Source organism: Notechis scutatus, chromosome 5, assembly GCF_049901735.1.
Source record: "Notechis scutatus isolate UNSWTSFEM ecotype Mainland chromosome 5, rNotScu1.2, whole genome shotgun sequence".
Lineage (NCBI taxonomy): Eukaryota > Metazoa > Chordata > Lepidosauria > Squamata > Elapidae > Notechis > Notechis scutatus.
Window position 1 is genome coordinate 621476 of NC_142013.1, and position 22712 is coordinate 644187.

General features: G+C 49.4%; 2 protein-coding genes across 3 annotated transcripts in view; one reads left to right on the plus strand and one right to left on the minus strand.

Annotated features, from left to right (window-relative positions):
• Positions 1 to 537: 537 nt before the first annotated feature.
• IL18BP (interleukin 18 binding protein) lies at positions 538 to 8819 on the plus strand. Of its 2 annotated transcripts, none has more exons than XM_087965907.1 (6): positions 538 to 667; positions 2233 to 2295; positions 3615 to 3683; positions 5025 to 5154; positions 6439 to 6572; positions 7739 to 8151. In XM_087965907.1, exons 1-6 carry the CDS (start codon positions 649 to 651, stop codon positions 8017 to 8019), a joined length of 696 nt encoding a protein of 231 aa, XP_087822033.1. In that variant the 5' UTR covers positions 538 to 648; the 3' UTR covers positions 8020 to 8151. The 2 variants fall into 2 exon arrangements, with proteins under 2 accessions (XP_087822033.1, XP_087822032.1); XM_087965906.1 differs by having other exon boundaries at positions 550 to 667; positions 6439 to 6594; positions 7739 to 8819.
• Positions 8820 to 17084: 8265 nt separating this feature from the next.
• The window catches only part of NUMA1 (nuclear mitotic apparatus protein 1), a 56042-nt gene continuing 50414 nt past the window's right edge, over positions 17085 to 22712 (minus strand). Inside the window, 4 exon segments of the mRNA XM_087965933.1 lie at positions 17085 to 18287; positions 19754 to 19915; positions 21309 to 21428; positions 21967 to 22185. Of these exon segments, the coding sequence (XP_087822059.1) occupies positions 18252 to 18287; positions 19754 to 19915; positions 21309 to 21428; positions 21967 to 22185 (537 nt within the window). The 3' untranslated portion in view covers positions 17085 to 18251.

Sequence of the window (22712 nt, forward strand, 5' to 3'; positions counted from 1 at the left end):
TTGGAAGAACCATTGCAGGACCTGGGCCTGGCTGGTCTAGGGAAGAGAAGGGCCAGGGGAGGCAGGAGAGCAGCCTTCCAACAGTTGAGGGAGGGGCTGCCCCAGAGAGGAGGAGGAAGGGGATCAAGCTATTCTCCAAAGCCCCTGAAGGCCAGACAAGGGACAATGGATGGAAAGTGAACCAGGAGAGATTCAACCTGGAAATAAGGAGAAACTTTCTGACAGGGAGAACAGAAGTTGCCCTCGGAAATTGTGGGATGTTTCATCCCTGGAGGCTTTCAAGAAGAGACTGGACTGCCCTCTGTCAGAAATGGTGTTGGGTCTCCTGCTTGGGCGGGGGTTGGACTAGATGACCTGCAAGGTCCCTTCCAACTCTGATTATCTGTTATCTGTTACCTTGTAGGTCATCTAGTGCAACCCCCTCCTCCCATGCAGGAGACCCTAGCCCATTTCTCCCAGGGGCCAGGCCGGTCTCTTCTTGAAGTCGGGGGTCTTTCTTTCCCCCAAAACTTTGGCTCTCCCCCGGGCTGGGGCCGGGCTGCCTGCGGTATTGGTCGGTGGGCGGCTGAGTCAGCCTACAAGCCGCCTATAAAGCGCCGCTGTGCCTCCCGCCACATCATCCAGCCCTGCCTGGAGGAAGGACGAGCCATGCCCCCTTCAGCGCCAGGTAAGCTCCGCCTCCGCCCGGCTCCCTCCCGCTTCGGCTTCTCCGCCCCGCAGAAGGGAGCCCGGCCTGGCAGCGCCCACCTGAGCCAGGTGCGCCGCTCCCGCTCCGTCTGGCCGCTCCCTGGAGCGCAGAAGCCGCCGACGGCGGGCTCAGCCCGGGACGCCCGGCAGCCTGGCAAGGGGGCTGCTCCGGGGGCTCTTCTGCGGCTCCGGAGCCGAGCCAGCTGGGTCATCCGACGGGAAAGAGCCCGGGGAAAAACCCCTCCCGCGGCGGGTCCCCATCGGCATCCGGGGCCAGCCGAAGGGCGACGGGCGAGACTAGATGATCTTTAGGGCAGAGGAGCAAAAAGCCCTGAGCGGCCAGCTCGGGCAGGGCGGTCCCGAAAGGAGAAGGAGGGGCGGCAGGCCAGCCTTGGACCCCTTGCGCGTTTGGGGTAGGATTCCGGCCAAATGGTAGGGATGAATCAGGGAGCCGCCTTGAGTCGCCAGGGAGAACAATCAGGCGATGGAACGGCTTGCACCATCGGCCAGAAAGGGTGTAGGATCTCCTGCTTGGGCAGGGGGTTGGGCTAGATGATCTACAAGGTCCCTTCCGACTCTGATTATCTGCCACTTGCGAGAATCAGCGGCAATATAAATTTCCTAAAACAAATAAATAAAATAAATATAACTGGGATGGATGGATGGATGAGTTGAGTAGGTGGGCTGTTTATATATTGAATTTTATTACTTCCTTCTTAAATTATTATGCAAGCTGTTTTTGGAAAACTTTGAAAACATCTGAGAGCGTGGGATCCTCAGTTCTCTCTTGAGCTGGGTTGTTTGCTGGCAGACATTTCACTACCCGACTGGGTAACATCCTCAGGATCGTGGTGTGTGTGTGTGTGTGTGTGTGTGCGCACTCTGCTCCTTGTTTATAGACCAGGGGTTTGCCCTGTCAGTTGTGGTGGGAGTGTGTGGCTTTTCTCCTTGGTGGTTCCTTGATTGGGATCTGCTTTCCTGCTTGATTGTTTGTCTGGTGTTAATCCCTGCTTATCTGGGTGTGAGATGCTGGAGACCCCGGGGTCTCCAAACTTAAGACTGGTGGACTTCAACTCCCAGAATTCCCCCTCCAGTCATGTTAGCTCGGGAATTCTGGGAGTTAAAGTCCATCAGTCTTAAACTTGCCAAGTTTGGAGACCCTTGCTGTAGTAGACAATCTATTCTACTATTTCCCTTCCCTTCTTGGCTTTTTTTAATGGCCTCTCTTGAAGAAGCGAATGGATCTCCAGTGCAGCTTGACTGGGGATTTTATTCTTTTTAATTCATTATTTTAGAGCTGTCCAACTCGATAAGTGAAGCAGAGGTGGGGAACCACAGCCCCTTTGTGACTTGTGGACTTCAATTCTGGTTTCTCTTGCCTAAAACTTTACAAAACTTTACACCACTGAATTTAATGGTCAAGGAGGTGCCGTTTCATTCCCCCCTCCCTTCCTGGGTTCAAGGCAGCAGCTGGGAAGGGACCCCTTGCTCCACTTCCCCAAGAAGCCAAGGGCCCCACTGACCGGCCCCCTCTTCTCTTTCCAGATGCCCGGCCCCTCGCTGGCTGCCTGCTGTTGGTTCTGCTTAGTGTCTCCCCCTCCATCCAAGGTAGGGGCCACGGGGTGGCACTGCGCTCTATTGTTGGGATGGGTCTCACAGCCAGATGTTCAGACGGCATCTGGCCTCTTTTTAGCACCCATCCGATCCTCCCCAAGGACCACCTGCGATAGGCAGGTGTGGGTGTTTGAGGGTGGCAGGAGGTCGGCTCTTCCGAGTGAAGCTGCCTTCTGCAAGTGACCGGTGGCGATTCTGTCAATGCTGATGGTGTTATTCATGTTTCTGAGGGATCAGTGGAAGCGCCACTGCCCACACCCTCACGAACCCAGAACCCTGATCTGTGGGGCAAGAGAGGGACAACGGGGGGTGGGGGGGTGTTGAAGGAGAGAGGACAAGAAGGATCCCGGGTGGAAATAGAGGGAGGGGGAGGGGGCGGTTACGTAACAGTGGGAGCAGAGTGCAAATCCTCCATCAGCCCAGCCCCTCCAGGCTTCTGCTGACAGAAACACAGTCAGGCAAGGGACCCCCACCCTCCTCCAGATTCTGGTTTCCAGAGTCCCATTTTATTTTATTATGTTATTTTACTATTTATTTTATTATTTATTATTTTATTTTTATCATCTTATTATTTTATATTTTGTTTCATTGTTTTATATATTATTGTATTGTATTGTATTATTTTATATTTTATTTTATTATTTTACTATTTGTTTTATCTTATTATTTAGTATTTTATTTTTATTTTTATCATCTTATTATTTTATATTATTATTTTATATATTATTGTGTTGTATTTTATTATTTTATATTTTATTTTATTATTTTGCTATTTGTTTTATTTTATTATTTATTATTTTATTTTTATTTTTATCATCTTATTATTTTATATTATTATTTTATATATTATTGTACTGTATTTTATTATTTTATATTTTATTTTATTATTTAGTATTTTATTTATATTTTTATCATCTTAATATTTTATATTATTGTTTTATATATTATTGTACTGTATTTTATTATTTTATATTTTATATTATTATTTTACTATTTGTTTTATTATTTAGTCTTATTTTTATTATTTTATATTATTTTATTTTATATATTATTGTATTGTATTTATTATTTTTATGTTATGTTTTATTTTATTATTTTATATCTCATTGTATTATCTTATTATTTTATTTTATATATATATTATTTTATGTTATTTTATGATTACATTGATGGACCGCCCGTTGCAGACCTCATGCACAGAGATGGCCGGAGGGCCCCCCCTCCTCCTCCAAAGACCCCCGGGAGGGGAACTGGGGCTGGGTGTGCAGCTGTTGCCCCCCTGCCCCCCCCCAACCCACCCACTCTCTTTTCAGCTCCAGCGGCAAAGAAGGAGAAGGAGGAGTCGCAAATCACCTCCGTGCTGCAACCCCAGGTCTCCATCGGTAGGTCCCGCCAGGTATCTGGAAAAGGGGGCGGAAGCATCGGGGAGTGGATGAGTTTAAGTCTGAAGAAGCTCCGGGTAGCCCTCGATGTACAACAGCCCATTTAGTGACCCTTCTAAGTTATAACGGCACTGAAAAAAGTGACTTAGGACCCCTATGGTTCACGGGATCTAAACTCAGGCACTTGCCAGCTGACTCACACTTATGACGGTTGCATTGCCTTGGGGGTTGCCTTGCCTTGATCCCCTTTTGCGACCCTGACGAGCGAAAGCAGATTCGCTTAACAACTGTGTCACTAACTTATCAACTGCAATGCTTCACTTAACATCTGTGGCAAGAAAGGTCACAAAATGGGGCAAAACTGGCTTTTAACAAATGTCTCACTGAACAACAGGGCTCAATGGTGGTCCTAAGTCAAGGACTACCTGTGTAGGGAGATCCATGGGAAGCCACTTAGTGGTGTGGTTGGGAGAACATCCATGGGAGGGATTGTGGGGGGCAGGAAATCTGTGCCCCCTTCTCTCTATAGGGCAGGGGTCTCCAAACTTGGCAAGTTTGTGGACTTCAACTCCCAGAATTCCTTCTCCAGTCATGGTAGCTCAGGAAGAATCTTGGAATAGACAGACAGACAGACAGACAGATAGATACGGATAAATAAATATGGATAGAAAGATAGATAGATAGATAGATAGATAGATAGATAGACAGACAGACAGACAGACAGACAGACAGATGATAGATGATAGATATGATAGATATGGTAGGTAGATAGATAGATGGATATGGTAGGCAGGTAGGTAGATGGAATATGGATGGATGGATGATAGATAGACAGATAGATAGATACGGATAAATAAATATGGATAGATAGATAGATAGATAGATAGATAGATAGATAGATAGATAGATAGACAGGGATACCTAAATAGATGATAGATGATAGATAGACAGATAGATAGATACGGATAAATAAATATGGATGGATGGATAGATAGATAGACAGACAGACAGACAGACAGACAGACAGATAGATAGATATGGTAGGTAGATAGATAGATATGGTAGGTAGGTATGGTAGGTAGGTAGGTAGATGGTAGATGGAATGATAGATGGATGATGGATTAGATCAGGGGCCTTTAAACTTGGCAGCTTTAAGACTTGTGGACTTCAACTCCCAGAATTCCTCCTCCAGTCATGGTAGCTGAGGAATTCTGGGAGTTGAAGTCCACAAATCTTACACTTGCCACGTTTGAAGACCCCCGTTCTCGAGGGAGGAGGCCAAGGGGGCACCTGCCATTCCTCCGCGGGGAACAATATTTCGCTTTTCCTTGTGGCTCTCAGGGCAGAAGATCCGGGTGCCCTGCGTGGGCACAACCATCTACCCGGAGAGTGGCATCATGTACTGGCTGGCGAATGGCACTTTTGTAGACCAGCTGTACCCAAACGGAACGGTGAAGGAGGAAGCCACCGAGTGAGTAGAGGGGATCCCACGCTTTTCCCAAGCAGGAGGGTCAGGATTTGTCTCGGGTTAAACTTTGACTTAGGAAAAAGGAAAAACGCCTTTGGAACCAGGTGCCCGTACCTCTTTATAAAGCCTTGGTATTAATGCCACATCTGGAAGACGGGGTCCAGGTTTGGTCACCACGCTACAAAAAGGATGTTGAGGCTTTGGAAAAAGTTCAAAGAAGAGCAACTGAGGCGATTCAAGTCCTGAACATTTGCAGGAATTGGGTAGTTCTAGTTTAATGAAAGGGACTTAGGGGGGGCATGATGGTAGAGTCTTCCAGTATTTGAGGGGCTGCCCCAAAGAAGAGGCAGTCAAGCTATTTTCCAAAGCCCCTGAAGAGGCAGGACAAGAAGCAACGGAGGGAAACTGACCAAGGAGAGAAGCAACCGGGAACTAAAGAGAAACGACTTAACAGTGAGGGCAATTAACCAGTGGAACTGCTTGCCACCACAAGTTGTGGATGCTCCATCACTGGAGGATTTTAAGAAGATGTTGGATAACCATTTGTCTGGAGTGTTATAGGATCTCCTGCTTGAGCAGGGGGTTGGACTAGAAGACCTCCAAGGTCCCTTCCAACGCTGTTATTCTGATTCTGAAATCCAGAACCTTAGTGGGGAGAGAAAGCGGGAGAAAGGGGGAAGATCTGGGCCTAGCACTTCTGGAGGGAGCCAAGGACCAGGCAAGGGTGGCCAGTTGGGACCCAGGGAAGAAGCCACCCCAGCCAAGAGGTCTGGTTCCCAGGAGGGTTTGTGCTGGCTGTCTCCTCCTCCTCCTCCTCCTCCTCTTCCTTCCTTCCTTCCTTCCTTTCCTCCTCCTCCTCCTCCTCTTCTTCTTCTCTTCCTCCTCCTCTTCCTTCCTTCCTTCCTCCCTCCCTCCCTCCCTTCCCTTTCCTCCTCCTCCTCTTCTCCTCTCCTCCTCCTCCTCCTCTTCCTTCCTCCTCCTCCCTCCCTTCCTTTTGTCCTCCTCCTCCTCCACCTCCTCTTCCTTCCTTCCTTCCTTTCCTCCTCCTCCTCCTCCTCCTCCTCCTCCTTCCTTCCTTCCTTCCTTCCTTCCTCCTCCTCCTCCTCCTCCTCCTCCTCCTCCCTCCTCCTCCTCCTCCTCTTCCTTCTTCCTTCCCTCCTCCTCCTTCCTTCCTTCCTTCCTCCCCCCTCCTCCTCCCTCCCTCCCTCCCTCCTCCTCCTCCTCCCCTCCTCCTCCTCCTCCTCCTCCTCCTCCTCCTCCAGCTTCTCTTCTGCTCCTTGTCCACAGGGAGAAAGGCAACAATCTGACCCGGGAGCTGATCTTCTTCCAGTTGACGGTGCAGGACGTCAACACCAGATTCGACTGCTTCATCACTGACCCCTCTGGCGTATTTCAGAAGACCATCCAGTGGCACATCAAGGGTCAGAAGTTGAGCTGCCCATGGTTAGTTCACCTGGGGGCCAGGTGGGATCTGAAGGTTGAGGATCCTATAGGGAATCTGGTTTTGGCCAATCCATTGGCCCCAAAAAGCAAACAATGCCAGCACAAGGGGGCTCTGAAGGCCCAGATTCCCTGACCTGGATGGTGGGACCCCACTTTGCTCTTTCCATGAAATGAGCCTCTGGATCTTCCCCAGGGGCCAAGGCTTCCCTCCGAGAAGGTGGCATGTGAGAACCAGGCACAAAGGCACCCAACATCGGACGATGACCCCAGGGTCCTAGCACACTTATAGAATGCCTCCTCCCCCGTTTCTCTTTTATTTAAGCTACTCCGGCCCTCTCGCTTGGATTCCAGCATCCGCTAGAACGTTTGTTGCTCAGGGTTGGCCTGTGGGGTCCTTGGTGCTGTCTGAGCTGGGTGGCTTTCTTGCAGACGTTTCATGACCCAACTAGGGAATGTTATCAGTGTTCGAAGGGGAGGAGGACTGTGGGGTCCTTGGTGCTGAGCTTGTCTTTTTGTAGACATTTCATTACCAAACTAGCTAACGTCATCAGTGCCAGAAGAGAATGGGGTTTGCAGAAAGGAGGAGGAGGAGGAGGACAACGGCCATGTGGTCCTTGGTGCTCTCTGAGCTTGGCTGTTTTCTGCAGACATTTCATGACCCAACTATGGAGCAGCGTCAGTGCTAGGAGGGAGTTTGCTCTGTTTATACACCAGTGGTGTGGTTGGTGGGCCCACCTGTGCCGAGAGACCCCCAAGGACCACATTCCAGCATCCCTTTTGAGTTTGACCAGCAGGCCTTTTCTCCCCGAGGGGCAATGCGAGAGCTCAGGGCCGGACATCTTGAACTGAGATTCAAGAGAGGAAAATCTATTTGGCAGCATCTCTGCTCTCTCGGGCCCTTCTCCTGCAGTCAAGCTGGGAACTCAGGCTGGTGACTCGAACCCGGGCCCACTCTCCCTCAAAGGAGAAGCATGCAGGGCAGTCCACCTGCCCCACCAGCCCTGCCTGCCTGCCCCCTTGCTTTGACGGATGAGCATCCCTCGGCTCTGGGCTGCTTTGGGGGCTCCATATGGACCTCTGTCCACCTTGGTTGCCGCGTCCTCTGCTGGAGTCCACCCTCACGTTGTTTCTCTCTTTCCATCAGAACGCAACTGGACACGTCTCCACAGCTCCCCGAGAACTAGCAAGCCCAGGAATGGGATCATCAGCGGCTGCAATCAAGTAGACCGCAACCATGATGGCACCAATTCCACCCACCACCCACCCATTTTTAAGAGGCTGAAGGTCAAGGAGTGGACACAGCATGGATGGACACTCGATTCAGTTTTGCATCTGTCTGATCTTTCCTCCAAGGATCCAGGAACCAAGGAATCTGCTGATCTAAATCCTCGTTTGCTTATTAGATCTCCAAATAGGGCGACTTGAAGACTTGTGCACTTCAATTCTGGGAGTTGGTCCACAAGTCTTAAAAGTCACCCTATTTGGAGGCCCCCGGCTTAGAAATTGGGGGATAACGCTCATCTAAACAAAAAGGTGTGAGCCAAAATTGTTATCGTGAAGATTTTAAACGGAGGATCCTCACGCTCAACGCAGAACTCCTGGGCACCGAACCGAAGGCTCCCACAACCCATTCCAGAAACCCCCGATTTGTGCATTTGCACGAGTGTATTTTGCAGCAACCGTGGACCAAGAGTAAATAATCGGGCTGAGAAGCCCTCAGCCCCGTTGTCGCCCACTCTCTTAATCCTGGGGTTTTATAGGTTTTTTTTTGAATTTTTAAAAAAATTTGCGGTGTTTGGATATCATTTTTAGTGATTTTTCTACTTGACTTTTTGGAATCCGTAAGTTGCCCAAAGATGCCTTTATGTGGGTAGAGGGACGGCATAATTTTTTAAAAAATTGACAAGTCAACGGCCAGGATGAAGGTGCGACTGAGCTGGGAGGACCAGATTCCTGGAAAGCCTGCAGAAGATTCAACCCCTGAGAGGTTTGTCTTGGCTTGTAGCGAAACACGATTTAATCCTGCTGCCCAAAAGATCTGGACTTGCAACCCCATTTTTAACACAAAGAAAGAAAAGTTACGGAGACCTGAACAGCCCAGATTGTAAAGGGAGAAAGTTCTCCATCCGTTCCTGTAAAAAATCTCTCCTCTCCAACCGATAAAAACTTAAAATTCCCCGTCTGCTTTTACCCCCACCGATTAAAAACCAGACTTCTAAGTGCCACCATGTTTGTTGTCTTTCCTTGCTAGAGAATTCCATGCTAGGAATGGTTTTCCCCCAAATTGGGAATCAGCTGCGATTTCTTAGCAGCTTTTAGCATTTCCTGGAGTGAAGGGGTTTTCTGCAGCCCTTCCCCAGGCCGTAGGTTCATACCTGTGCCTCAGGAAGTCCTCGACTTACAACAGTTCACTTAGTGGCCATGTAGAATTACGGCACTGAAAAAAAGGGGGCTTAGGACTGTTTTTCACACTTACGGTCGTTGCACCATCCCCCCCCCCCCACCGGCCACCTGGTCTTCGAAATTGAGACCCTTGCCACCGAGTCATATTTATGACGGTCGCGGTGATCCCCTTTTGCGACCTTCTGACAAGCAAACAGGGGAGCCAAAGTGGCTTTAAAAACTAGTTTAATAATGGTAGCGACTCATTGAATAACTGCGGCAAGACAGGTTGTAAAATAGGGCAAAAATTCACTTAGCGAAGGTCTCCCGTAGCAGCAGAAAATGTTGGGCTCAATTGTGGTCGTAAGTCGAGGACTCGGGGTGGGTCTAAGAGGTTGCAGGGAGGGCAGTTCTGCAGGGTGGGGGAGGGGGCTTTCCCTGCCGCTTTGCCCATCCATGTTCCTCTGGGCTCCTTCCCAGGGGGGGGTCTCTGGGGTGGTCCTTGACATTCGGTCATCGGGAAGCCTGCCTGTTGCTGTTGAGAGTCATAAAACAAGTCAGTCATGTCATGGACGTAATTTGACGGCAGAAGTCTCCAAACATGGCCACTTTTAAGACTGGTGGACTTCAACTCCCAGAATTCCTCAGCCAGCAAAGCCCGGTGGGGCTTGAACGCACAGCCTCCTGCTTTCTAGCCAGGTACCCTAACTTGGCCACTTCAAGACTGGTGGACTTCAACTCCCAGAATTCCCCAGCTATAATTGCTTCCTGTTTCTCTTGATCATAGCTGGCTGGAGAATTCTGGGAGTTGAAGTCCACCAGTCTTAAAGTGGCCAAGTTTGGACTTCTGGGTTAGAATGGAGGATGTTAGGTATAACATTGATACCAAATATAGTTTGGGTGAATAAATATATAAAACTTATATATCATGGTTTAAGTGCTTATCACTTTAAGCACAATGCAGCAGGCAATTAGCCGATTAAGGGTGCGGTTAGAAGTTACAATATAAGGAAGCATTAGAAGCTGGAAAGCTTACTGGCTGTAACTGTGTGCTGCTGCGACTAACTGTGATTACTGACTGTGAGTGCCTGTGACTGAACTGTTATTGTTTGCTACTGTTTGCTGAATATCCAGCGTTTGTTTCTCTGGAGAGTGAAACCGGAGGAGGAGAAGATATCTTTATCGGCTGATAAAGATATTGCAAGGACTCTTAACTTGGACTATACTAGTGAGTCTTACTGGATGGAAATACTGTGAATGACTTAATGGACTGAATGACAATGCTTAAACTCTAACTGGATTAAAAACTATTTAAACTACAAACAGTGTTTGTGTTCAGTGTATGTATACTCTGGGGCCCTTCCACTCTCGTTTGGCTGCCTGGCTTGACTACTGCTGCAATACTCTGCTAGGGGGTTAATTCCCAAACCCTAACATTGGTTATGGGCCCAGCAGCATAGTCTAACTAACCAGGGATATAGCAGAGAGAGTTGGTGTGAGTTGCACATTACTGAAAAAACAAACTGTTTTAATTAGTTTAAAATAGTTAAAATATCTGAAGAGTAATGGCACAAGTAAATTTGTCACAACTGTCCATGATATCCAGGCTGGATGGAACAAACTATGTTTCATGGTCAATGAAATGTAGTTTACTTCTACGCATGAAGAAGGATTGTGGGACATTATAGCAAACCCACCAGATGTGAGTAGCTGGGATCCTGCTAATGATGATGATAACGAAAAGTTACAAGACTTTAAACTGAAGAATGAGCAGGCTTTATGCATCATAGGACTGACTCTCTGTGATCAGCAGCTTGTCCATATTCGTGGAGAAGAAAATGCTGCAAACTGCTGGGAGAACCTCAGGAAGATTTATGTTCGGGACAGTGTAGGAGCACATATAAATCTTACACGGAAGCTTTTTGAACGCATCTTCAGAGGAATGGAGATATGTTAGTTCATTTAAACTGTATGAAGAGCATTTTTCAAGATTTGCAAGAAAAAGAGCTTATATTTAATGAACTGCAACAAGTCTACATAATATTATCTTCATTAGATCAAAGCTATGATGACTATGTGACTTCGTTGGAAGTATTGCCAAAAGAAAGTCTCTCATTAACCGAGATTACAGGCAGGCTACTAGAAGAAGCCAGAAGAAGGCGTGAGCGTGACGAGCTGAGAGAAGATAAGAAAGAAGAGAAATTATCTTCAAAGCTTGAAAGAAACCAGCAAAGAAAAGTACAGCACCTGGAAGAAGAGAATTTATCTTCAACAGCATACACAATTAAAAAGTGTTTTAATTGTGGAGGCAGAGACATTTGGCAAGATTCTGCAAAAGAGAAAAAGCCCAGAATGTAAAAAAGCCAAAGAAAGCATTTGAACTAGCCACGTTTAGCAACTCTGATGTGAAGAATAATTTATGGGTGGTTGACAGTGGCGCATCCCACTGCATCACAAGAGATAAGACAAAATTTATAAAAATGTCTACAAGTTCTCAACATATATCACTTGCCAATGGCTGGAACCTGAAAGCGAAAGGTCAAGGTTTTGCACGTTGTCCATTACATAAACCAGGATATAAAAATGTTGTATGTACCGCAACTAAAGTTTAATTTGCTTTCAGTAAGGGTATTAGATAAATTAGGTTATGTAATTACTTTTAAAGATAATAATTGCATAATTGAAAAAGATAACAAAAGGGTAACTGCAGCTTTAAATGGAACATTATATGTCTTAGATAATAGTAAGAAAGGGAGGCTCAAACTGTATTTAATAATATAAAGCCTCATGATGAATGTATCCATTTATTGCATAGGCGTTTGGGGCATGTAAATTTTAAAATGCTAAAACGTACAGTTGAGTTATCTGAAGGAATAAGGTTAAAACCTTGTGATAAATATTTGCGTTGTAATGTTTGCTGTGAAGATAAGAGCAAAGTATTGCCTGCAAATAGGCTAAATGGTTTCAAAACAAAAGAACCTTTAGAAGTAGTATTTGCAGACATAATAGGTCCAAAGAAACCCAGTATGGGGGTGCTAGATATATACTGAGCATTATGGACCATTATTCTAGATATGGGTTTTGCTATTTAATGAAAAGCAAAACTGAAACATATCAACATTTTTCAATTGGCTTAGGTTTGCTGAAAAGAAAGTCTAAACGACAACTGATAACCCTGGTGACAGATAATGGTACGGAATTTATTAATAACAAATTCCAGAGCAGACTTAAGGTAGCTGGAATGGAGCATAAGAGGTCTGCTCCATACAGGCCAGAACATAACGCTTTTATTGAGAGAAGAGGCCAAACACTACAGGCAATGGTTAGAACAATGTTAAATGATTCTGGGTTACCTGATTCTTTGTGGGGGAGGCTACAATGTGTGCTAATAACATATTGAACAACGTTGTTAATACAACAACAGGTGAAATACCATTCACCAGGTGGCATGGCAGGAAACCTGATCTAAGTTACCTGCACACATTTGGTGCACCAGCATGGTGCATATTCCCTGCACAACTCAGAAAAAAAGGGCAACATAGAGCTAAAAGATTTTTCTTCGTTGGTTATCAGGCAAACCATAGGGCATATAGATTTTGGGAGAAAGGCACATCTAAAGTGTTATGATAGTGCTAGTGCCCAATTTCTAGAACATGAAGGATGGGAGAAATTAGAACAGGATGCCAATAAAGATGTAATTATTGAATCCTATAGAAATCCCATTAGTTATCCCTGTAACTTTAAAAATAAAGTAAAGAGACAAATACAGGATGAAATAGTGCTTATAAAGGAAGAAACAGATTCAATAGCTGAACAGGATGAGGAAGATGAACAGGTAGTAGTTCAACAAAGTCCTCCTGTAAGCCCTGTAATTCCCAGAAGAACTACACGTATATCTAGACCGCCTGATAGGTACCAGGCTAACACAGTGTGCCAGATTAATCAAGTTCCTAATTCTGTTGAAGAAATTAAAAGTGCATCCTACTAAGGAAAAAGAAAGATGGTATGCAGCAATGAATAAGGAACTGAATTCATTAAGTGATATGAAGGTGTATGAAAATGCCAAATTACCTGCAGGAAAGAAATCCATTGGCTGCAAATGGATATTTAAGGTAAAAACAGATAAGGATGGTAATTTAATCCATAAGGCAAGGTTAGTAGCCCAAGGTTTTAGGCAGAATGCTAATACGACTACGATGAGGTGTTTGCACTAGTCTTAAGGCAGCAACCTTGAGAGCAGCTTTAGTGTGGGCAGCTAGTAAAAACTATATAGTTAACCATCTAGATGTGGAAACTGCTTACTTGCACGCCCATTAAAACATATTATTTATATAGGAAAAACCTGTTGGTATTAAAGTGAAAATAAGGATAATAATGATTGTTGGTTGTTAAAGAAAAGCCTCTATGGTCTTAAACAATCAGGCTATGAATGGAACCAGTATATTGTAAAGGAACTAGACAATATAGGATTTAAAGCTGGTTTAGCTAATGATCCATGTCTGTTTAAGAGGGAGACAAATGGGAAAGTATCATTATTATTACTATTCACAGATGATATTGCTTTTGATAACTGAAACTAATGATGAAGCAAATAAAATAATAGCATCATTAGGAAGAGAATAAAGATCAAGCAATTAGGGAGATAAAGAAGTATCTCGGTTTGAATATAAAGAAAACACGGAAAGGTTTTAAGATATCTCAGGAAGATAAGATAAGCAAATTGCTAAAAGATTACAAGATGGAGCTTTGTAAGCCAGCTAAGACTCCAATGAGTCAGGAGTTTAGCAACACTGATGAACAAAGCCCGGAGTTTGATAAGGTGATTTATCAATCTTTAATTGGTAGTTTGAGTTATATTAGTAATTGGTCTAGACCAGATATATCGTACCGGCGTGAATCAGTTGGCTAGATTCAATTCTTTCTGCACCATGTGAAAGACACTGGAATGCAGCTAAGAGGATATTAAGATATCTTAAAAAGACAATGAATTATTCATTGTATTTAGAACCAAAGGGTGATTTAATTTTGTGTGCTTATGCAGATGCTAGCTTTGCATCAGAAAGAGACACTAGAAAGTCGACTTCAGGAACAGCCATAATGCTGGGTAAGACATTAATAGGCTGGAAGTCAATAAGACAACAGCATATAAGTTTGTTCTACTATGGAGGCAGAATTCTCCTGTTTATCATTGTTATGTACAGAATTAATAATGTATAAACAAATGTTAATTGATATAGGTATAACTGTAGATTATCCTATAATTATACATGAAGATAATCAGGCAGCAATTCAAATGGCCACAAATATTGGAGTAAAAACAAGGAGCAAGCATACAGATCTAAGATACCTAAACGTGAGACAATCTGTAAGAAGATGATTCAGCTAGAGTACTGTATGTCGGAGGACAATTTAGCTGATAATTTTACTAAAGCCCAAGGTGCCAGTAAGCACCAGGAGAGTTAGTGAAAAATATGGGGTTAGATTGTAAAGGTATTATATATTTATTTCACCCAAAAGGGGAGTATGTTAGGTATAACATTGATACCAAAATATAGTTTGGGTGAATAAATATATAAAACTTATATATCATGGTTTAAGTGCTTATCACTTTAAGCACAATGCAGCAGGCAATTAGCCGATTAAGGGTGCGGTTAGAAGTTACAATATAAGGAAGCATTAGAAGCTGGAAAGCTTACTGGCTGTAATCTGTGCTGCTGCGACTAACTGTGATTACTGACTGTGAGTGCCTGTGACTGAACTGTTATTGTTTGCTACTGTTTGCTGAATATCCAGCGTTTGTTTCTCTCTGGAGAGTGAACCGGAGGAGGAGAAGATATCTTTATCGGTTGATAAAGATATTGCAAGGACTCTTAAATTGGACTATACTAGTGAGTCTTACTGGATGGAAATACTGTGAATGACTTAATGGACTGAATGACAATGCTTAAACTCTAACTGGATTAAAAACTATTTAAACTACAAACAGTGTTTGTGTTCAGTGTGTGTATACTCTGGGGCCCTTCCACTCTCGTTTGGCTGCCTGGCTTGACTACTGCTGCAATACTCTGCTAGGGGTTAATTCCCAAACCCTAACAGAGGAAATGTGTGTTTTTGGCTCCTCTAACAACGCTGAGGTCATCTCAGTGGGACACTTACGATGGGAAGGCCCACTTGCCCCACCTCCAGAGAGAAGCAGGAAGCAGATATGGCTGGGGGATTCTGGGAGTTGAAGTCCACAAAGCTTAACAATTGCAGAAATACTGGCTTAGAGAGCAGAAGGGTGAAGTGTGGTGGCTTTTGGTTGTTGAAATGCAGGGGTTTCCAAATGTGACCGCTTTAAGACTGGTGGACTTCAACTCCCAGAATTCCCCAGCCATCATTGCTTCCTGTTTCTCTCAATCCTAGCTGGCTGGAGAATTCTGGGAGTTGAAGTCCACCGGTCTTAAAGGGGCCACGTTTGGGGAGCTCTGTTTTACGGGGTTCTTTTGAAGAGTGGCCACAGGTGTGAACCCGGCGTTCGCCAGGGCTGCTATTTGGCCCAAGACTCAAATCAAATCCTGGTTTTGGGAAAAACGGCCACAAATCTGCGTCAAATGACTGCGGGATGCTGTAAGCAGTTCGGACGACGGGGGCAGGGGGACCGTAGGAACTTCGAACTTGGTCGCAAGTCCCACTTTTCAGGCAGGCCGCAAGTCGGGGACTACCCGTATCACGTAACCTTCCACAGTATGTGCGTTAAAAGGCTCAGAATTCTCTCCCAGGAAAAGGCACTTCGGTAAGTCGCTGTAAGTCCACTGATGTCTGGAGCTCACCTCAGCCGGCCCCCTCAGTGCCGGTGAGCAATGCGGTCTCTTGGGCACCCAGAAGTCAAAGGGAGACCCCCGGGGGTCTCTTGGCAGGCCTTAGAGGAGGGGAGCCCCTTCACCAAGACCACCCCCAAGAAGGCCTTGAAGCCGGTGAAGCCAGACTGGCTTTCTTAATACTCTTAATTTCTTTCTTAACCTTCCTAAATAAGCTTCGTTAATATCTCTTAGCTCCTTAAATAACGTAGTTGAGGTTCCTGGGTGCACTTCTGAGCCTGTCAATCAAGATCAACCACCCACCGGAACAGAAGTTGCCTTCGGAAGTTTCCAGAAGAGACCGGACTGCCCTCTGTCAGAAACGGTGCAGGGTCTCCTGCTTGGGCAGGGAGGTTGGACTAGATGACCTCCTAGGTCCCTTTCAGCTGTTATTGTGTTATTATTCTGTTATTCAAAAGTTGTGGGAGTTTCATCCCTGGAAGCTTTCAAGAAGAGACAGGACAGCCCTCTTGTCAGAAACGGTGTGGGGTCTCCTGCTTCGATGGGGGGCTGGACTAGATGACCTACAAGGTCCCTTCCAACTCTATTCATCTGTTAAAACTTCTGTGGATTTCAGCTCCCAGAATTCCTCAGCCAGCTATACTGACTAGGGAATTCTGGGAATTGAAGTCTTAAAATGGCTGAAGTTGGACCCCCTGCGGTAAAGGAAGAATTTTCTTCCCGCTGTGCTTGGTCCATTGTTTTATCCATTCTTGTTTGCTTATGATTAACGATCGTAACTATGATTTATGAGGTATGACCTATGACTTGGCTGTCCTTGCCGTGAGCTTCTGCACCGGAGACCAATCCCTTGCGTGTCCAACCACCCTTGGGGCCAATAAAGAATCCTAATTTCTCTTCCTCTTCCTCTTCTCTATTTTGTTTTCCTGTATTCCGTGCCAGTCTACTCTACATTCTGCACCTCCCTGGCTCCTGAACGTGCTCAGTCAAAGGCCTTTCCTTGCTGCAGCTTTGATTTCACCGGCAGGAGGTTCTGCTCCTCTTGTACGAGACCCCCGAGAGGTCCTGGAGAGGGTTGTCAGAAGACGGCACTCTGCACCAGTGCAGGAGAACGTGGCTCCTTGGCCAGACAGACACGGCAGCAGCCCCTCCTGCCCGGCCTTACGCTGCAGGTCAGCCCTGGCCGGACCCCGCAACACGATTACGAGGCTGCAAGTCCCGTCTCCCCCCACCACCAAATAGTCCTGACGGGGGACCTCTAAGTAGGCAGGGAGAGGCTCCCCGCAAAGCCACACACGCCAAGCCCTCTTGGGAGAAAAATACCATTTATTTACAAGTAGAAACAGTATTTAAAATGACACGTTTCCTGCTAAGGTCTCTACAAAGGCGAGGAGGGTTGCAAGCAGGGGACGACCCCCAGGTGGTGCCTCCCCTCCCCTCCGTCAGGGTCTCCCTCCCACCGTCCAGTTGGGGGTCTCCGGTTGAGAGCCGAGGCTGGGACTGTCCCCCAGACCCAGCCAGCCCTGGGCAGCCCCACGGCTTCTGGGCACGGCTCGGTTGTGACCCAGGCCTGGCGCAGAAGCGCCCCCCTCCACCCTGTGCCACCCAGCCCCCCACTCCTCACCCTGACCGCCTACCTGCTCCAGGTGAGTTTCTGGCACCCCTGGAAGCCTCCCCGGCCCCCACCCCAGGCTCTACGGATTGCGATACAGAAGCAAGAGCGCTAATGAAGCCGTGTGACAGTAAGAGAGGCGTGTGCCCAAGCTGTCCCTCCCCCCTTCCCGAAAGAAACGGCAGAGCCCCCTCCCCCATCCTCTGCCGGGTGCCCCGGGAGGCCCAAGGGAGAGGAAGCAGGAGCGCAAGGGAGCAGCCCCCTCCCTCCCCTCTTGGACCAAGACCGAGCCTCCCCCACCAGGACCAGGAACCCAGAAGACTGCGAGGGAGGGAGGGGGGCACTGGCAGGAGACCCCCCACCACCACCAGAAAAAAAAGGCCTTGGGATGGCAACTGCAGGGGCCCCAAGGAGCGTGGGGAGGGAAGGGAGAAAGAGGAAGGCAGGAAGGGGAAGGAGAAAAAAAGGAGGACAGGAAGGAAAGGAAAGGGAAAAAGGAAAGAAAAAAAAAGAAAGGGAAAGGGAAGGGAAAGAAGGAAAAAGAGAAAAGAAAGGAAGATTAAGAAAGGAGGAGAAGCACAGAGGGGGAAAGGGGGAAGGGAGAAAGGAGAACAAGGGAATAAACGGAGGAGGAGGGAGGGAGGGGAAGGGAGGCACCTAGACTCACAGAGGCTGTGGAGGGGAGGCTCCCCCCTGCTCCCCCCAGGCTGGGACCGGGAGGGGGGTGAGGAGGCCGAGGCAGGGGGAGGGGGCGCAGGGGGACGCAGGGGCTGGCAGCGGCAGAGGGGCAGCGGCCCCCTCCTCCCTTCCCTCCGGGGAGGAGAAATCGAACACGGTGGAATCGGCAGCCAAACCGAAGGGCGCTAGGCCTTGTTCGCCTTCTGGGACTTGGAGCTGGTCTGCAGGAGAGAAGAGAGACAGGGGGAGTTGGGGGCTGGCAGGGGAGGGGAGAAGGAATCCTCCTGCTCAAACCTCCCCAAGCCGCCCCCAAAAAGACATCCCCGTTGGGAGCAGCACAAAGGCAGGGAAGCGGCTGGTGCCAGCAAATCAGCCAACATGTATCAGGAGAGGGTGAGATACTCTCTCTCACACACACACACACACACCTGTGTGCACAACACCCCCACACCCACAGACACCCACACACCCTCGGGTGCCTCTATCCAGAAACCACGTGGGAGGGGGAGGGGGAAAGGGAGAGAGAGGAAACACCCCCTCCCATGGTGAATCCCTCTCCCCCTACACATCCAGGCAGGAAAGGCCGCAGATGCAACCCTGCAGAGCGGGCCAGTGGCGCACTTGCCTGGTGTGGCCGCCCCCGAGACCTGCGGAAGCAAAGGATGCTCAGAAGGAGCCAGTTTGGGGAGGGGAGGGGAGGAGGACGGGGAGGGGAGGGCTCCAATGCCACCACCCCCCGCCCGGCTCGGGCAGCCGAGAGCAGGAGGAGGAAGAGGACAAGGCAGCTAACCCGGTTTGAGGATGGGGGGGTTCGTGGACCCCCCCTTGGTGGTGGGCTAAGGGCTGGCTGCCCCCCCCAGCCCCACACCGACAGAGGCGCCTCCTCCCCTCCCTTTGCTTTCAGTAGAGGTAGTCCTCGACTTACGACTATAAATAGGGACATTTAAGCCGCTCATCCTGCGAACAATGGTGACTTTATGGCATGATCCTCCCAGAGGCCACGAAGCAAAGCCATGGTTCGCCAGAAACGGTCAATAAGTTCTGGTTTATGGCCAAAACAAAATAAAATAAATGTGATAAATCACGGTCCCAGGACGGCAGCATGTTGAAAATGGTCCTCCGTGCGGACGGGATGCAGAGCGTGTGAAATACAGCAACAGCCCCGGAGACTCCTATCCCGCTTCCCGGTGCTTTCCAGCCCCCTCTGAGCGGTTTAGGGTCAGCCTCTTTGCCCCCAACAACCGGGGTCCTCATTTGACCCCCCTTGGAAGGACGGAAGGGCGGAGGCTGAATCTGGAGCCTGGCGAGAATCGAACCGCTGGCAGGCAGCAGCCGGAGCCTGCAGTCCTGCTCTCTGACCACTGCGCCACCATGGCGCATAATATGGCCACGGGGTCTCTTGGCAGGCTGAAGCAGCGTAACTTCGAATCTGGGTCCCAAGGGCCTCCAGGGAGTCCGCCATAACTTGGAGCGGTTGGTAAGTGAACTGTCGTAAGTCGAGGACTACCTGGATTAAGACGTCTCCCCCATCCACACACACCCCCCTCCAAATGGGCCTCGGTAGAACCTCCAGCAGAAAGTACTTTCCGCTCAGATCTGGGGACCGGGTCCTGGGGAGGGGAGGGGGGGGCCAGGTGGGGGAGGGGGGCTGCCACCCGGGGGTCCCTCCCTCCCTTCCCCCCCTTACCTTGACCTTCGAAGACGCAGCGTTCCTTGGAGACCTCCGGCTGCCGCTCCGAGGGGAACTTTTGGGGGTCACCTTGCGATTGGCCCCACGGCGCAAGAGGCTGTTCCCCAATTTCTTCGGGGTGTTCAGGATGCTGAAGGCCAGAGACTGGCGCCTCTCCGACTGCGGGGGGTAGACAAAGGGGGTTCAAGGTTGGAGGAGGAAAGGAGGGCGACAAGGGGGAAAGGAGGAGGAAGAGGAGGAGGGTGGGGGGAGGAAAGGAAGAAGAGGAGGACGGGAAGGGGGGGAGGAAAGGAGGAGGAGAAGGAGGAAGAGGAGGGGATGAAAGGAGGAGGAGGAGGAAAGGAGGAGGAAGAGGAGGGGATGAAAGGAGGAGGGAAGGAGGAGGAAGAGGAGGGGATGAAAGGAGGAGGAGGAGGAAAGGAGGAGGAAGAGGAGGAGGAGGAAAGGAGGAGAAGGAGGAGGAAGAGGAGGGGATGAAAGGAGGAGGAGGAGGAAAGGAGGAGAGGAAGAGGAGGGGGAGGAAAGGAGGAGGAGGAAGGAGGAGGAAGAGGAGGGGATGAAAGGAGGAGGAGGAGGAGGAAGAGGAGGGGATGAAAGGAGGAGGAGGAGGAAAGGAGGAGGAAGAGGAGGGGGGAGGAAAGGAGGAGAAGGAGGAGGAAGAGGAGGGGATGAAAGGAGGAGGGAGGAGGAGGAAAGGAGGAGGAGGAAGAGGAAGAGGATGAAAGGAGGAGGAGGAGGAGGAGAAGGAGGAGGAAAGGAAGAGGAAGAGGAGGGGGAGGAAAGGAGGAGGAGGAGGAGGAAAGGAGGAGGAAGAGGAAGAGGATGAAAGGAGGGGAGGAGGAGGAGGGAGGAGAAGGGGAGGAGGAAAGGAAGAGGAAGAGGAGGGGGGAGGAGAAAGGAGGAGGAAGAGGAGAAGGGAAGGAGGAGGAAGGGATGAAAAAGGAGGAGGAGGAGGAAAGGAGGAGGAAGAGGAGGGGGAGGAAAGGAGGAGGAGAAGGAGGAGGAAGAGGAGGGGATGAAAGGAGGAGGAAGAGGAAGAGGAGGGGAAGGAGGAGAAGAAGGGGGAGAGGAGGGGATGAAAGAAGGAGGAGGAGGAAAGGAAGAGGAAGAGGAGGGGGATGAAAGGAGGAGGAGGAGGAGGAGGAAAGGAGGAGGAAGAGGAGGAAAGGAGGAGGAAAGGAGGAAGAGGAGGGGAGGAAAGGAGGAGGAGGAGGAGGAGGAGGAGGGGATGAGGAAGGAGGAGGAGGAGGAAAGGAAGAGGAAGAGGAGGGGGATGAAAGGAGGAAGAGGAGGAGGGGATGAAAGAAGGAGGAGAAGGAGGAGGAAAGGAGGAGGAAGAGGAAGAGGAGGGGAGGAAAGGAGGAAGGAGGAAGAGGAGGAGGGCAATGGAGTTAACGCTCTTTGCACGCAGGGCTGTGGCTGGGGAGTTCTGGGAGTTGAAGTCCACAAGTCTTAAAGTGACCAAATGTGCGGGCGGGTGTCCCTGCTCTAAGTAGCCCGGGGTTCCCTGGTTGATCCCCCGTGGCCCCCTGGGAGCCCTCGGGGCCCTCACCTGCTTGTCTGCTGGCTGGGCTCTCCTCTTCTTGTCCCCCAGGGGCCCCTCCTGCTTGCGGTCCTCGCTCCTCCCCTTGGGGGTCTGGGGCCGGGGGAAGCAGGTGGAGGATTTCTTGGCCTGCGAAAGGAAGGGGGTGGGGGGGGGGGGGGGGAAGAGGGGGGATTTCCACAGCTTCAGCCAAGGAGACCAGCCTCCCTCCCCCTCCCTGGGCAGCTGATGACAGAAGGACAGGACAAAAGAGTTGGGAGGGTCATCTAGTCCAGCCCCCTGCTCAAGCAAGAGACCCCGGTCCATTCTGGACAAATGGCCATCCCGTCTTTCTTAAAAGCCTCCACTGAGGACGGAGCCCCCCCAACGTCCGGTGGCAAGCGGTTCCCCTGGATCATTGTCCTCCCTGCTAGGCAGTTCCTCCTTTCGTTCCAGGTTGCTTCTACTCCTTGGCGGAGTTTCCGTCCTTGTTGCTCCTTGAGTTGCTTTGGAGAACAGCTTGACTGCTCCATCTTTGGGGCAGCCCCTCAGATACTGGGAGGCTGCCCTCCACGGCCTCCCCACCCCCGGCTCTTTCCTGGCTGGGGAATGCTGGGAGTTGGAGTCCGCCAGGCCTCAAGGGGCCCCGGGGGGAGAGGCCCAGCCCCCCCCAGACCCCCCCACTCACCTCGGGGGTCCCCGGCCCCGTCTGGGGCTCGTCCGAAAGGCGCTTCCGCTGCTGCCGCGTGGCCACCCCTCCCAGCGCCCAGGCGGCGCTCAGCGTGCTGCGACGGGTGCTGGGGCCCTCGAGAATCTGGGAGGGCAGCATGGTGGCCCGCCGGAGGGTCTCCTTGGGGTCTCCGGTCATCACCTCTTCGTCCGTGATGGTGGTCAGGAGCGGACAGGGCTTTTGGGGGGGGGGGAGAGAAGAGGCCATTGGAGAGCAGCCCCCGGCCCCACAGGAGACACATGGGCACTACGGGGAGTCCTCCACTTACAACAGTTTGCTTAGTGACCGTGCAAAGTTACAACAGCACTGAAGAAAAGTTGTGACCATTTTTCACACTTACAACCCGGGGTGTCAAAACTCAGGCACTTGGCTGCTGGCTCGTATTGATGACGGTAGCAGGGTCCTGAGGTCACGTGATTCCCCTTTGGCGGCAAGCCAAGTCAGTGGGGGAGCCAGATAGACAGATTTGACCGATAACCAGAGTCGGAAGGGACCTTGGAGGTCATCTAATCCAACCCCTCCATGCAAGCGGAGACTCTACACCCTTTCTGATGGATGGCAGCCCAGCCTCTTCTTCATCCCTGAAAGTTTCCAGGGATGAAGCTCCCACAACTTCTTTCTATCTATCTATCTATCTATCTATCTATCTATCTATCTATCTATCTATCTATCTATCTATCTATCTTTCTTTTCTTTCTATTTAT